At 33.8% G+C, this 16,177-nt stretch overlaps 1 protein-coding gene across 1 annotated transcript; it reads right to left on the bottom strand.

Moving 5' to 3' along the window:
- Positions 1-7,533: 7,533 nt before the first annotated feature.
- Positions 7,534-11,942, bottom strand: LOC124363949 (spermine oxidase-like). The gene is made up of 3 exons (XM_046819220.1): positions 11,781-11,942; positions 10,541-10,780; positions 7,534-8,921 (listed from the first exon to the last, which is right to left on the bottom strand). Exons 1-3 carry the CDS (start codon positions 11,882-11,884, stop codon positions 7,607-7,609), a joined length of 1,659 nt encoding a protein of 552 aa, XP_046675176.1. The 5' UTR covers positions 11,885-11,942; the 3' UTR covers positions 7,534-7,606.
- Between the last annotated feature and the right edge of the window lie 4,235 nt (positions 11,943-16,177).

Genomic DNA, 16,177 nt, shown 5'->3' with positions numbered 1-16,177 from the left:
TCCTGAAGTCAAGTGTGGGTTACAGTCTGTCAAGGGGCTCTTCAGTTTTTGTTGGCAGGTTTGGCTGGCTCCTGAAGTCAAGTGTGGGTTACAGTCTGTCAAGGGGCTCTTCAGTTTTTGTTGACAGGTTTGGCTGGCTCCTGAAGTCAAGTGTGGGTTACAGTCTGTCAAGGGGTTCTTCAGTTTTTGTTGGCAGGTTTGGCTGGCTCCTGAAGTCAAGTGTGGGTTACAGTCTGTCAAGGGGCTCTTCAGTTTTTGTTGGCAGGTTTGGCTGGCTCCTGAAGTCAAGTGTGGGTTACAGTCTGTCAAGGGGCTCTTCAGTTTTTGTTGACAGGTTTGGCTGGCTCCTGAAGTCAAGTGTGGGTTACAGTCTGTCAAGGGGTTCTTCAGTTTTTGTTGGCAGGTTTGGCTGGCTCCTGAAGTCAAGTGTGGGTTACAGTCTGTCAAAGGGCTCTTCAGTTTTTGTTGGCAGGTTTGGCTGGCTCCTGAAGTCAAGTGTGGGTTACAGTCTGTCAAGGGGCTCTTCAGTTTTTGTTGGCAGGTTTGGCTGGCTCCTGAAGTCAAGTGTGGGTTACAGTCTATCAAGGGGCTCTTCAGTTTTTGTTGGCAGGTTTGGCTGGCTCCTGAAGTCAAGTGTGGGTTACAGTCTGTCAAGGGGTTCTTCAGTTTTTGTTGGCAGGTTTGGCTGGCTCCTGAAGTCAAGTGTGGGTTACAGTCTGTCAAGGGGTTCTTCAGTTTTTGTTGGCAGGTTTGGCTGGCTCCTGAAGTCAAGTGTGGGTTACAGTCTATCAAAGGGTTCTCCAGTTTTTGTTTGCAGGTTTGGCTGGCTCCTGAAGTCAAGTGTGGGTTACAGTCTATCAAAGGGTTCTCCAGTTTTTGTTTGCAGGTTTGGCTGGCTCCTGAAGTCAGGTGTGAGTTACATTCTGTCAAGGTGTTAAACAGTTTTTCATTGCAGGTTTGGCTGTCTCCTGAAGTTAAAGTATTAATAGCTAGGTTATTAATAGCTATCTCTCTCCGATCAAGTTTTGTTTTGATACCTGACATTTCAAGTAGGAGGGTTGAGGGACTATCTTTAATTATTTCGGTAGGAGGGGAAGTTTGCGTGATAGAATCTTGAAAAGTGGCAGACTTAGTTTCTTGATTTTCAGTTTTCTTTTGCAGTGTTGAGATAGTTTTTTCAAGCTCCGCTATTCTTTTTACATAGCCATCAATAAGTTGACTTAGTTTTAGGTCATGTTCCTCATAGATAAATTGCGCTTCTTGGCAAAGTTTTTTCTCTTTAGTGAGTTGAGCTTCAACGTCTGCATTTAGCTGTAAAAGGTTTTCTATTTTGTCTATGTATTTCTTTTCTTCATTTTCTATTTCTTCAAATCTTTCCTCCATGATGCTCAGTTTGGTCTTTAGCTTGAGTGTTTCTTCTTTTAAGAGTTCATTTTCTTCTACTAACGCTGATCCTATTTTTGCAGCCATTTCTAGTTTATCCTCTTGACTGTTCGAATTTTCTAGAAAATTATTTTCAATTAAGTTAATTTTTAGTTCTTGGATGGTATCAGAGCTATTTAAAGAGAGTGATTCAGGTAATACTTGTTCGGATAGGTGAGGCTGATTTTCTGCTCTGCAATTTATGCATTGCCATTTCCCAATTTCCTGGGGAGTCCATTTTTTCAGGTTCTTTTCTATGACACTTTGACATCCTGCATGGTACCAATTTTTGCAAGAACTTGTACATTTTATACCTGAAAATCTAACTCCAATGCCACAGTTACCGCATGGATATTTTGTGGGCATTTTTCTGTACAGTAGTAAGAAAGATATGAGTAACAAAAATGAATTATTTTTGAAAGAGAAGTTCAAGTTATAGTAAAGCAAACAGTTTCATCGGTGGCCATGCAATGAATAGCGAGCAGATGTCTGAGGTCAGTTATCAGCAGACACACAGTCAGCAGGTGAGGTTACTGCTCTCGCCTGCTTGACACACTTGCTCTAGCTGTCTTTCTGTCTCCTATTGGTCTACTGGTGTAGTGTTGGAAGTTGACGTATCTAGCAGCATTGAGTTGGTTATGACGTCACACCAGATTTGGTGATTTTTAATAGTGTTAGTTACTTTATAAAATAAATTAAAATTTGTCTCTTTAGTTTCTCAGAAATCCTAGATGGTAATGGGAGTTCTGTTCATTTGAAAATATTACTGTCACAATCTGGATTGTTAAAATGAAATGTGCTTATTTCAAAAAATTAGGTCAGCTTGTGGCAAGTGTTTTAATAAGTTAAGTATTTCACTTATCTTGTGTTGTAAGTGATAAGTTTTTTAGTGTATGGACTCACGGTACTCCAGGTAAGGTGCTGATTAGAGGTTATTTGTTGATTGAACCTAAAACCATCACTATTTTACTGTTTCTTGAGAGCACTTTTACTGAGAATGTTGGCAGTCAGCCATGTTTTTTGTTGATTCCAATACATGGGACGGAAACTATATAATGCACTACCTGAATCCATGAAGAAAACCTCAGCTCTACAAAACTCAAGAAACAACTGCATGACTGGCTGATGGAACGACCACTTTACACACTGGAAGAATTCTTCACTACAATGAATAACTCATAAGCAATGTAAAGTAAGACCAAGAAAAATACCTACTATGCAATTTTGATACCATTACATTTCTTAATGAAATTGTAAATAAAGAATATTTGACTTTGACTTTAATATGCCAATGTAGCTTGTGAAACACTGTTATTGGTACATTTTGAACCCAACACATTTTTAACACAATTTTCTAAACATACATATTTTAATCTGTGCAATAAATTTTTAGAGATAAGTGAAAAAAGATTACCAAACTTATGCCAGCTATTACATATGGCCAAATTCAATTTTACAATTGTTTAGTAAATTAATAAATGATTTGTGAAATAACTTCTTAAAAAAAATTCTACATTTAAATGATAAGAAGTTTGTTTTCACACCTGGAAAATCAACTGCTGAAGTGATCATGCAGCCTGTGAATCAGATTATGAGCAATTCAAGATTCAAGATTTAAGATTCAAGATCTTTATTGGTCTTTAAACACATTCAATAGTGCAATAGACTTTGTCAAGTTACTAAAATATTCTAAACTAAAACACTAAACTAAAACTAAAAACAAACTACTCAGATTCTACCTACTCAATTCAGCCTACCAGCAAATATATAGATCTATATAATTAATAACAATAATAACCAAACAACCAACAGATCTATATAAATTAACAATAATAAATAACTATTAACACATTTAACATGGATAAAATTTTAAAACTCAACAATATTAAAACTAAATAAATAATAAATAACTGAATAAATAAATACATTGAGAGACAAAATTAAAAAAAAATATTCATTTATGTATATACAGATAAGTTAATAAATAAAACACATACTATATCACGAATAAATAAAACAAATACAAACAATACAAACAAATAATTACGGTTTATAATTTAACAAATCAATGGGACACACAACTAATATTAATTTTAAAAGCATAAACATGTAATATCGCTGCTTAAGAAATCTGAGACTGAGTAATAAACATTATTCTTGAACCAGTTCTCTAATACTCTCTTAAAATTGTTTAAAGGTACAATCCATGCATTTTGTGGTAATTTGTTAAACAGTTTAATTTTCATAAAAATATGGCTACCTCTAGTTTTTTCTAATCTTACTTGAGGAAGATCTAAAAAATACTTCCTCCTCGTATTATACCCATGTACTTGTTCCCTAATTGTAAAGCTGGGGAGGACTTCTTTTACACTTACTAAACAACAGTAAATATAAAGATTTGGCAGTGTCATAATTTTATACTCTCTAAATAGAGGAACACAAGTTTCTCTGTCTGATACATTTTTTATTGACCTAATCGCTTTTTTTTGCCATATGAATGCTCTTTGTGCACTAGTACTGTTTCCCCATAAAGTTACACCATATCTTAATTGCGATTGAAAAAAGGCATTATAAACTAATAACAATGTTTCAATAGATACATAATTTCTTAACTTTCTTAGAAGATAAACTATTCTAGATAGTTTTTTACAAAGGTAATCAATATGATAGGCCCAATCCAACTTACTGTCCAAACAAATACCTAATAACTTAGCAGTTGAAGTACTCTCTTCTAATAATAGATTATTTAAAGAAAAAACTATTTTCTCCGTCTTATTACTATTTACAACAAGTGAGTTTGCTTCAAACCATTCTAATGCCATTTTTAATGTTTGATTTTCTTTGTCCATTAATTCATCTAAATGTTTTGTGCTGTTAATCAGAGTAGTATCGTCAGCATATAACACTGACTTACATGTCACATTGAATGAGAAATCATTGACTGCCATTACAAATAAAAAAGGACCTAAGATCGAGCCTTGAGGCACACCTCTGGTAATATTCTTAAAGCTAGATTTATCATTATATTGTACAACCATCTGTTTTCTGTCATTCAGATATGACCTTAGTAAATTAAGCTCATTATTTCTAATTCCATAACTGTGAAACTTATCCACTAAAATTTTGTGATCTATACAATCAAAGGCTTTAGTTAAGTCAATTAACATAGCAGATGTTGTCATACGCTCTTCAAAACTCATTAGAATATTATCAATTACAGTCTCTACTGCTTTGATTGTACTTCCCCCTGGAATAAACCCAAATTGTTCTTGACAGTATACATTATTTTGGACTAAGTAAAAATGAAGTTGCTGTTTAATGTTTAATTCAAATATTTTACCAAGTATAGGTATTAAGGAGATTGGGCGGTAACTTGAGGGATTTGATTTGTCCCCTTTCTTGAATATTGGACACACTCTAGTTAGCTTTAATGCCTTGGGAAAAATCCCTTGCTCCAACATCTTATTAAATAACCATGTAAGAGGTGTTACTATTCCTTCAATAACATTTTTTATGGTTTTATTCGAGAATCCATATATATCTATACTACTTGAATTACTTAATCTAGAGACACAGTTTAAAACTTCTTCTGCTTTAATCTCATGCCAATTAAAAGTTAGGTTTGTAACAATATTTTTATGTATAATATACTTATTAACTAGGTTTAAAGCTTTATTAACAGGTACACTTTTACTCTTATTAAGATTTAAACTACTCACAATATTAACAAAATAATCATTAAAGGTACTAGAATCTATAATACACTCTGAACTCTGGGCTGTTGAATTAGACTCTTTTTTAATTATCTCCCAAGCAGCTTTACACTTATTACTAGAGTTTTCTATGTAACATTCATTCTCCAACCGTTTGGCTTGATCTATTCGTATTTTAAACAATCTTTTTGCTTTGATGTAATCTTTTTTGTAGTCTGGTTCCTGGGCTGTACCTTTGCTAATTTTATATCTATCGTAGAGGGCTAATTTGTACTAATTGATTTGTTTCAGCTCAGGTGTGAGCCATTTTAATTTTACCTTCTTTTGCTTATCCTTAACCTTAACATCTTTAACTTTACAATTTTTCTCAAAAGAAATCGTCAACAACTCCATAAAATAATCAAAGGCTTGTTCTACATCATTAAAACAGTTTAAAATACTCCAGTTTGTTTGAAGTAAGTCATATTTAAAATTAAAAATTGCTCTATCACTCATATCTCTAATACATTTTTTTTCAAATTTAGGCTTATTTTTACATACATACACATCAAAAAATTGAGCAAATACACCAGAATAATCAGATAAATGTGGTTCTATAACATTACAACTAGTTTTATTTCTACTGATTGAAGTTACAATGTTGTCTAGGCAAGCCTCGCCCCTAGTTGGCTCATTGTTTAACAAATACATGTTATGTGATCTTAAAATATTTAAAAACCACTTCACTTCTGGTTTATTTTGTCGTACATTAATATTGAAGTCTGAAGAAATTATATACTGTAAATTATTGTATTTGTCATGTAAAAATAATAAAAATAAATCAAGAGTATTTAAAACTGTGGTACATTAGAGTCTGGCGTACGATATAGAGTGACAGTTATTAACTTAAGTTTAGGCAAGAGAATGCCTGCTACCTCAAAAAGGCCTGTTACACAAAAAGGTCTTAAATCAATTGTTTTAAATTCAATCTCTGGCTTAATATAAATAGAACATCCACCACCTCTTTTAGATAGATTATTCCTAGTAAAGGAATTAGCTAAAATAAAATTATTTGGAATATACAAAGAAACTTCCTCGTCAAACAGCCAATGTTCATTCACCATGAAAATGTCACAATAAAAATCATTCAAAAATAGGTTTATTAAGTTTAATGTATTTCTAATTGACTGGGTGTTTAAATGTAAAATACTAAGAGGTGATGTTTGTAAGTTTGCTACATTATCTGGGTTGTTGATGCTTCCCGGTAGTTTCCCATAGAGGCCTCCAAGTTTCCTGCCAATTCCACGCCAAGCGAAGAGGGCTGCTGCAGTTCAACGTTGCCCTGTTCAGGGTGCTTCATGTCTTCATGCCTCTTCAGTGAAGAACCCTGAAGTTCTGCACCGCCCTGTTCAGTGTACTTCTCAGATAGTTCCTCTTCATTAAGGCTCAGCTCCATATTGACCAGAGCTTGGCTTTGTGCATTACTGCCCATCTTGTTTATTGCTTTTGATATTTTTTCTGCTAGCCAAATTTTAAAAATTAAAATCACTCAAAAAACAATTTGTGTATTTTAGAAGGCCATAGTGCAGTGATTCTATTCCCACATATAGTAAAATCTCTGTGTTCTAAGAAATTCTAAATTCCACCAATATAAATTCCTTCATTCAAAATGTCCTGATAACCTCAAAATCAATCACACAAAGACAAATCACATAAATGTTTTACTATGTTACAAAATTTCAATAATATCCTAACAGTAATAATACTATGGATTACATCAGGATTGATACTAATATTGGGTAGTATTACATTCACCCCATGTCTCATAACAGGCTTAGAAGAAGTTGCATCCTAATTTTTGTCTATTGTTCAATACATTCTTGGTATATCACCCTGAGCTATAGACTTCACAAATGCTCAGCCAAATTACATGGAGGGACATTCACTACCATCAAACTCTCTCTTCTCTATATACAAACAAACCGATGTAGCTTTCTTTACATGTGCTATAAACTATGTCATATGTTTGTATCATTAACTTTTACAAAATTGTTCTATGAGTTTCTCATTCCCAACATAGTTACAATATAAAAGTTTGCTACACTGGGCAAAATCCTATGAGTGATATGCACCATTATCGACCTCGATGCTGCTTAAATATAAATGAAGGTTCTTGTAAAATAAATAAAAATGCTATTCCATAACAAACGTGTGTGGCCAAATAAATTATCTTGAACTGTCCAACTGTAATTACAGTAAATATAACAAACCTTCCATTTTCTTCAGAATCTTTCCAAGTTCCAGCAAAATGAAGCATAGTAAATTAATTTAAATTAAAACTGGTTCAATAAAAAGTGCCAAAATAGGCTTCAGATAATATTCAAGAGATTTACAGTTGCGCGTCTTTAAAAACACAATACAGGACGAAAATAAAATATTTTAATATTAGACAGCATGAGAACAGACAAATAAATTTCTAAACAACAAGCTGATTAATTTTTCTGCTTAGAAGGAGCCCCTCTCAGTTCTTTGGTGTAATTTAGGATCCTGTTTGCCTCTCTAATGCCAGAATCACGGGCACCGTGTGTTGTAGAATAGTTGCGGTGGCTGGTGTGTTCTCCAGCGAATAGCAACACCGGAGTCTCTGACTGGCAAGGCTCAGGAACAGGGTCAGCAAGATCCTTGATGTGTCCCAGCCCAGAATCGGTGCTGATGTATGTGAATGCTCCCTGGGAGTAGACGTTCGTAGACCACTTAGAGCGCAGGATAATCGATGGTTTCGGTATTGTGGGGTTACCCAAGAAGGTCTGCATCTGTTTCTGGATATCAGTCATGATCTGGTCTGCATCAAGAGTCTCCATCGTGATGGCATCTTTACCTGACACAACTCCTGTAAGAACTTGCCCACTCTTGTCGTCTATCTTAAGTGAAGTCAAGCCCTTTACCCAACTTTTGGTCTTGCTGAAGTCATCGGGGTGCCAGGCGAACATAATATTGCCTTCATCCCTTAGCCACATCGGTTCTGGGAATTGAAGGAAGAGGTTGTTGGAATGACCAAACCCCAAGTTGTTTATTGCTTCCATCTTCTTTGCAGGTAAATTTGGGACAAAGAAGCACGACGCTTTGTCTTTGAGGAAACCCAAAGGAGTTGTAATTACCACATAATCAGCATCATATGATTCATCCTCCGTGCATTGTACACATGCCCTGGGTCTGTCCGCCTCGCAAGCATCCCATCGAATACATTCCACTGGTTTGCAGTACTTGATGGTGCAGTCCGGTATGTCTCTGATGAGGGGAGCTAGAACTCCTACAAAACCAACTGGAATTTTCACATTGCCTCCAGGCAATGACGGAAGACTACCGTAATATTTTGTGTTCACACACTCCAAACTCGCACCCATCCTTTCTTTGATAGAGGCCAAGTAATTGTTCATAACCATAAGAGCACCTTGTCTTTCAGATTCTGGGAAGTGCATCAATTCTCGGCGAATGTGCGAATTCATAAAAACATCCAAATTAGCGTCTTCGCTGCATATCTCATTGCCATATAGGGATATTGCCATGCTCTCTATCTGACGGAAAACAGCATAAGCTTTGTGAGCCACTGAGGTTTCTATGGGCTTGCCTCGACTAGAGTAGAAGAGCCCCTTGGACGGTCCCTGCCGCGTGACTGGGGATTGCAGTAGCCTCTCCATCACAGCCAGATTGTAAACTGAGTTTGCGACACAGGCTCCTTCTATCAACGAGGCTCCCAGCTCTGCAACGCTGTTGGTGAACCAACAAGATTGGATACGACCCCCTGGTCTGTACAAACATTAATATCACAATCTCATATCTCATACTAATCTCTGTAAATGTGATCCTTAGTGAACACAGAAGCAGAGAAACCTAAAATTAAATTCCACTTTACCTTTAGAAAAATATAAAGTTTTAAATGCCTTCCAAGGATTTATGACACAATATGTAGTTACAATTCATTTTTTAAGGTAACCCACACTTACATCCCATGGTAATAGTCTGGATAATTAAAGAATTTCTAAGGTTAAGTTTTGCTGGAAATTTGGTAGAAATGTTATGAATGTTCGTTACATTTTTCATTTATTTTCATCAACAGGTCTTCAGTAACTAGGCTTGGCTGTCCCCTATGATCCTTGTAAACATTGGTGTGACCATGTTTTAAATCACTACCTCACTCTGCTTGCACTTTTTATTCCATTCCCGTAAATATCACAAATTTGGCAATGGATATCAAACGGTTTGTAGTTTCTCTCCAACAAAAATCTTATCACTGAACGCGCTTCATCAATGAGTCACAGTGAGAAAAGCAAGAGAGATACAGATTGTCCGATACCATTACAAGATAGATACCATTACATGTAGAAATATTTACCCTATGATGGCGCCTTTAGCCTTGCCCACTGCAGCGCTAGTGCCAAACATTTGTTATATTCTGAACAACCTTGTTGTGATGCAAGCCGAACAAAATCTTGTTACTACTATTTTTATACTGTAGTGTATTAGTGAAAAGGTTTAAATAGCCAAGCAGGTGTTCTGAATTGTGTATGGAAGAAGTAAAATTGATATCATTGACCATCTTGCATGTCTTATATTTTATTGTGCTTAACAACAATAAAAATACCTTGAATTTTGAACTATGACTCTTTCCAGTGATGCCACCTTAAAAGTCTTTAAGTATCACAGTTCTCTAAGCAACCTTTTTTTTATAGAACAGTTTGACTCTAATTACTGAATGCCCCTCATAATATGCCCTTCTTCAGCGATTTAGTTCCACTCTTATCCCTTTTTCAAGTCAGAAGACACTTCAGTCTTCAGCAATTTGGCAAATTCAGTTTGCTTAAATATCCTGAAGGAAAATGCTTTCTTTTAAGCAAGATGATTATAACATTGACTGCAGTAGACACGATACACTAACTGTTACAAGTACTCAGTATAGACCAGCAGTGAAGGTATCAATTTACCTGAAAACCACTTAAGAGTTTCTGAACCATTTCCTCCTTGTCGTGGGTGTAACAAACATGATAAAAGGTACTGCAATTGATTTTTGATTGCAAATTTATTTTTCCTATAAAAAACCTCCCTGAAGACATAAAAAGTACAAAATAATTGTTGTATATTTTGTGTTCACAGTATGTGTACTGGATAACTAGTTTAATACCACTTAGGGAAAATCCGCTTGATCACAGAGGCTAAGGTTGAGATTTAAGATACCCTAACTTCAGAGGAATAATCTAAATAATCTGTAATTATTGATTGAGACATATGAGTTTAGAATAAAAATTACATCCAGGAGAACAAGAAAAGTTGTGCCAGTCATAAATTTTATCACTGCTTTAATCCTCCCAAATTGCCTGGCCTCCAAAGTACTGTAATATTTCCTGGTAGAATGAGAGACATGTCAGTACCTGTCTGTAGCCTCCAGGATTGTGACATCACATAGTCCACACTGCACCAGTCTGTGTGCGGCCGACAGTCCTGCTATTCCTGCCCCGATTACAACTATCTTAGGCTGACTCCAGGACTCTGGCACCTTGAAGGCTTCATCGGCTGCTGGCTTTGATGGCAGACCATCCTCCCTGCACTTCTCCTCCTCAGACTTCTTCACACTCCAAAAATTTCTGAACTGGTTACTTTCAAATGTGGCCCTAAAAAAGATATGTTATTTTTATGTTAATTTTTTAATTTTCTTACCAGTTGGTCATCATAATGTTTAGGACTTAATTCTTAAACTGAAAAAAATGTGTAGCTTTAATTCTTGAAATTCGACAACTGTGAACTTACTTAGTGTAATCCTACAAATATAAGTGTTGGGTGAGTGAATGGATGGATATTTTCTTCCAAAATTTAAAAGTACCAAATTGATTCAGTTGGAACTTTGATCAGTTTAAATTAAACACTGGAATAACTTCCCAGTATAGCCATTCCCTTTAAGGCTACAGTTCAAAGACACAAACAAGCCTATTTCCATTGCATAAGAGATACAAAGTAAACTTTTTCAGAGGTGAGGAACCATTGTGTTTATTGTGCTATTATGACCATTTAAAGGAGGAGGGACTACTAGGGCAAATTCATGTTACTTTATGACTTTCAAACATTTTACGGGAAAGGACTCTCAAACCTCCCTTAGTAATGGAGGGTAGGAAGCACCCAGCAACATCCTCCCCGGTAATAAGAGAGCACCGGCACCTCATTTTTGTACAAATTAATTGCCATTTGGTATGTTTAGTATATTACCTGTTTTCATTTTCATGATTTGTTCCTAAACTACACTCCACCCTCCCTCTTTATTTATCCTTCCTCTGAGTATTAATGTGGTGTCGACAAGGGAAGTACATAACTTGTGTAAAAGTGCTTATTTACATTTTGTTGATACCAATCACTGATTTAAATTGTTTAATTTCAGACTATAAAACTGTAAAACACTCTTGTTCCAAGATTCTTTAATCTAGCCATAGCCACTTTCAACTACACGAAGCATTATGTAATCATAAATTACAGACTGATTACTACACTAGTCCTATTATGAAGGTCCTTATATGACTGATGTAATTGGACAATTGAAGAAGGAAATTAGGGGAAAACAGAACAATACTGGTCCATAAAAATGGAATAATACAAGATAAATTCATGCTACACAGTACATACCTTGTTGTAGATGGGAGATAAAGAAAAGTGATAAACTTTTGTTGAAATGTAGACAGCCGTAACATTTTCTGTTTTAATTTTACTTGATATGTAAAATTTAGCATGTAATAAATAAATACTGAATTTTATCAGGTTTTCGGATGTTGAAAATCATATCAGTTGTTTCCATGGAAACTGTGGTGAAGGATTAGTTAATATAATGTGCTAAAGTTAGACTAACAACAGTTAAAAGTTAAAAAAAATAAATTATAAAATTACAACTAACATTTTAAGAAAATCTGAGAAGGGATGTGTAAGAAAAGTTTTGGTTTTAGACTTCTATTTTTCATAACTAGTAAGTTAAAATAATTGTGTCAAAATATTATATTATAAATCAATTTAAAAACAAGAACCAGGTATATGAGTTAGTTGATGGCTAAATCTAGGAACATTTTCATACATTCACATTTTCCATATCTATCTATACTACTGTTACCGATGATATGGAATTAATGGTTTTATTGTATTTAAAGACTTTGTAATTAATAAATCCAATGCTATAGTTCCAGAAATCTTCTCTGGGGGGTGTGAGGAGCATGGAAACACCCAATAGAAAATTTTGAAATATTAGATTCTAGAATCATTATTTTAGAGTACTTTTGAACTAATAGAGGGTAATGATCAGGCCAGAGTGTATACTTTACAGTAAAATCACTCTACTACCAATCACCAGGTAGATTATACAGAGATAATTAAGATATTTTGAAACAAATACAGTTTATATGAAGTATATTGAACTAAAACAAAATTTAATTATAACATTAACAAAATAGTTAAGTTTAAATCACAAATCAAGACCAAAGCTAAATCTTGATGTCTACTCTTGGATAAAAAATTATAGATATCCAAGTTTGAAAGTTGACCACGACTATCTCGAAATAAAATGCTCTTGAAGGGGACCAGTCCTGTTCGTCCCCCCCTCCCCATCAGTGTGCCCCTGTTCATCTTATGCTGATGACATCAAAATATCATTGCCAATCCATGATACTGATGATCATCATCTTCTCCAAGCCTCTGATAATAGGTTCTTTGTTTGAAGTTTGTTTTTGATCATGGAAGGATTATGAAGGAAACAGGATTTTTACAGACATTTGCCATCGTTCAGTGATACAACACAATCAGTAACACTAAGTTTCGAGATCTGCAATCTGATGTCTTCTTCAGATAAATGACTAATCTAATGCATGACTACAACCTAGGTTAAAGTAAACAAACATACCAGAGCGTTGTAACATGCATAAGTCAGGAATAACAACAGCCATGTTGTGTGTCTATTCCATGCACACTAACTCTAAACTACATGAACTTAATAAAAACTAAATACTGCTTATTAAAACTGAACTAAAATCTACAGATCACAATAGGTCTGCACCCACCAGCCAACCAAATAGAACAGAGTGATAAATTATTTTCAGTCTCAAACTCCTTCTGATCAACCAGGGGCAGTGTACTAAAGTCCTGCAATGACAAAGTGCCAGACCATCTACTTAATGGAAATCCTATTGTAACATTGTTGTGCTTCATCAAGCATAAAATTCAGCAGCAGACACTACAACTAAAAACTAGCAGAAACAATTGCAAGAGTTAAAAATTATGACTCTCTTTGATTACAACTCAATCCAGTATGAAAGATGAATAAATAATTCAATACACAAGAAACTTCTTTAAAAAGGAAAGACCAATCACCTTTAAATGACATTCTACATATTAATTGTACTATTGATGTACAATTGAACTAATTGTACCACTTGTAAAAAGAGGTAAAATTAAAAAATGTATTGATAAACAATAACAATAACAGTACTCAATTTACTATGACGAGGTGCATAGTCCGATGTTACAAGAATATTGAGTCATAACCCCTCAATTTCCTGTTTGCATGTGATTAAAGAAAATTATATTTTCACATCAAGGGCATGATTTCTTCAGCAATAAAGAAATCTAATTTTAAGTACATAGTTCTTTTTAATGAAAAACAATTTAAAGTTAATTTTGCAAATTGATGAGTTTTAAAGCCAAATCTAACACTTTCAAATTGAAAACTTAATTCAGGCTACAACATATTCTTGACTCCAAATCCTGATTTAAGACAGGTGAGATTGGATTACTGTCAAGTTGGTATTATACTGAATATCACCTTAAAGTTGATAAAAAGCAAGGAGAATTGCTCTTGAATAAAAAATTAAAGTATCTAAAAAGTGAAGCTCACAAATTTGATATCTTTTTAAAGAAGTGTCAGCATGACGAATATGGTTAAAACTGTGTCATAATTTTTTAAGGTAATGGACTTCTTTCCAATACAGTTATCTGTGAAAGTCATTGCTTATCTCAAAGCTAAGTCAACTGTTTTTCCTTATCCAAACATTACTTTCTCTATGTAAACATCTCTTTCCCTTTATAAGCGATTGAAATTCCAGTGGGATTCCATTATTTTTTTGCCAGTCCTATATTTAAACAACTGATTTTAACACTAAAATGAATTAAAAAATAGTGTTATGTTTCTTATGGAAGAAGAATTCTACGTAACGAATATGGAATGTCATACCAGAGATTTTATGTGCTTTTTTGTGTCATAGTGAAATGTAGCATGCAGTACTAGAGTCGAAAATTCTATAGTGAGGCTCAAAGCATTTTACACACAATATCGCCTCGCAATAGGTCACTTTCGAGACTAGTAGTAAAACTTACTATTTTTATGTACTCAGAACAATTTTTACTTACTGAAATATTTTCTTACAATTAAAATACTATATGTTGGGGTGAATGTATAGTTAAACCACATTAGGGTGTTTATATATCTACAAGTTTCTAGAATTTTATAAGTATTTTTAGTTCATTTTCATTCAACAGTTTTTGCTTGTTAAATCTATATTATAAATGAGTATGATTTTCAAAAGATTTGATGCCTGAGATTACTGAACAATGCCTTTAAGTAAATTATATTTGCCTTATAACTGGTTTTTTATTAAAATGAAAATTTATTAAAGTGATTGGTTTTACATTCATTTAGAAAAAGATATACCACAAAGAATGACTCTATTAAAAGATCACAATATTGTAGAAACAAAATTTTAAGAAAAAGCATTTTATCTTCTCTTTTACTTACTACTGCCATGTTATAAGCATAAAATATTAGTTTTAAATTGATATGTTATAATCATTTACATGAATTGCAGCAAAGTTAAACCATATAAAACTTAAAGCAATTTTTTTTATTTATTTAAGTTATGCCTCCTATTTACTAATAATATGACTATAACTATGATAAAGTTAAATGAAGAAACTACAATTTAACATGTTCATTGCAGATGCCTTACTGCACAGAGGCAGAACTCAAGAGTGAGTGACCATTCTCACTCAATATAGAGTCACAGTGAAGTTGTCAATAACCATAAACGACTCATAAGTAAACGAAGAAAAGAATACCTAATTTGTGATATTGCATAAGGACTGTTAGAAAATTTGCACCAGTTATGTGATGTCATTTATTGTTATTAAAAAAAAAAACTACTATACATATTAAATAAATAAACTCCTAAAATACTGTGATGTGTAAACTGTATGGACATTTTAAAATGATACATTTTTAAAATCCTGAAGTAAAAATAATAGTGCAAAATGATTTAACATTAAGAGTTGTTCCTGCTGGTTATTACTCTTCTTTCACCACAGCAAACTCCTAAAATGAATTTACGTTATACTTTATTCCGTTTTAATGCGTGTTGAAACATTTTTTGTTATAATCAGACTACAACAAAATACAGTATCATAGTTTTATTTTAGTTTTGATAGTTTGTAAAAATATATTTTGAAATGGTTTCCTATCAAGCTGATATTATAGAAATTCAGTAACAAAATTTGAAAAGGTCACGATTTTATAGCCAGATATCTTTCATTTCTCCCATTCAGATGGGTATGTCAAATAGCTACACAACATTAGAGTAATGTAACTTCAATAGTTTATTGATTTTTAAGAGATGGTGTAGTGATATGACCTTGAGTTTTATCTCACAAGAATCGAAATCTCTTTATTTCATAAACATCAAGTTTAGAAAGTGCGTCATATTAAATTAAAACAATATTTAAACAAATACATACAATGTTAAATATTTACAGAGTTTCATGATTTCTGTACAAAAATTCATCAATGAAGTAAAAAGATTTGTCAATGATCCAGTCTTTCAGTTTTTTCTTTAGAGTTGTGGGTAGACTATTCTTGAGACTTGTTGGTAGGGCATTGAAAAACTTTGCTCCGGCATAGGACAGCTTTCGCTGTAAGAGTGCTAGCCAATGAGTAGGTAGGGTAAACTGTTGGGAATGTCTTGTATTATGTTGATGGATGTGGATAAATCTCTGTA

The sequence above is a fragment of the Homalodisca vitripennis genome, chromosome 5 (genome assembly GCF_021130785.1).
Source record: "Homalodisca vitripennis isolate AUS2020 chromosome 5, UT_GWSS_2.1, whole genome shotgun sequence".
Taxonomy (NCBI): Eukaryota; Metazoa; Arthropoda; class Insecta; order Hemiptera; family Cicadellidae; genus Homalodisca; species Homalodisca vitripennis.
Note: the sequence above shows the minus strand (reverse complement) of the source record. Positions and strands in the feature narration are given on the sequence as shown.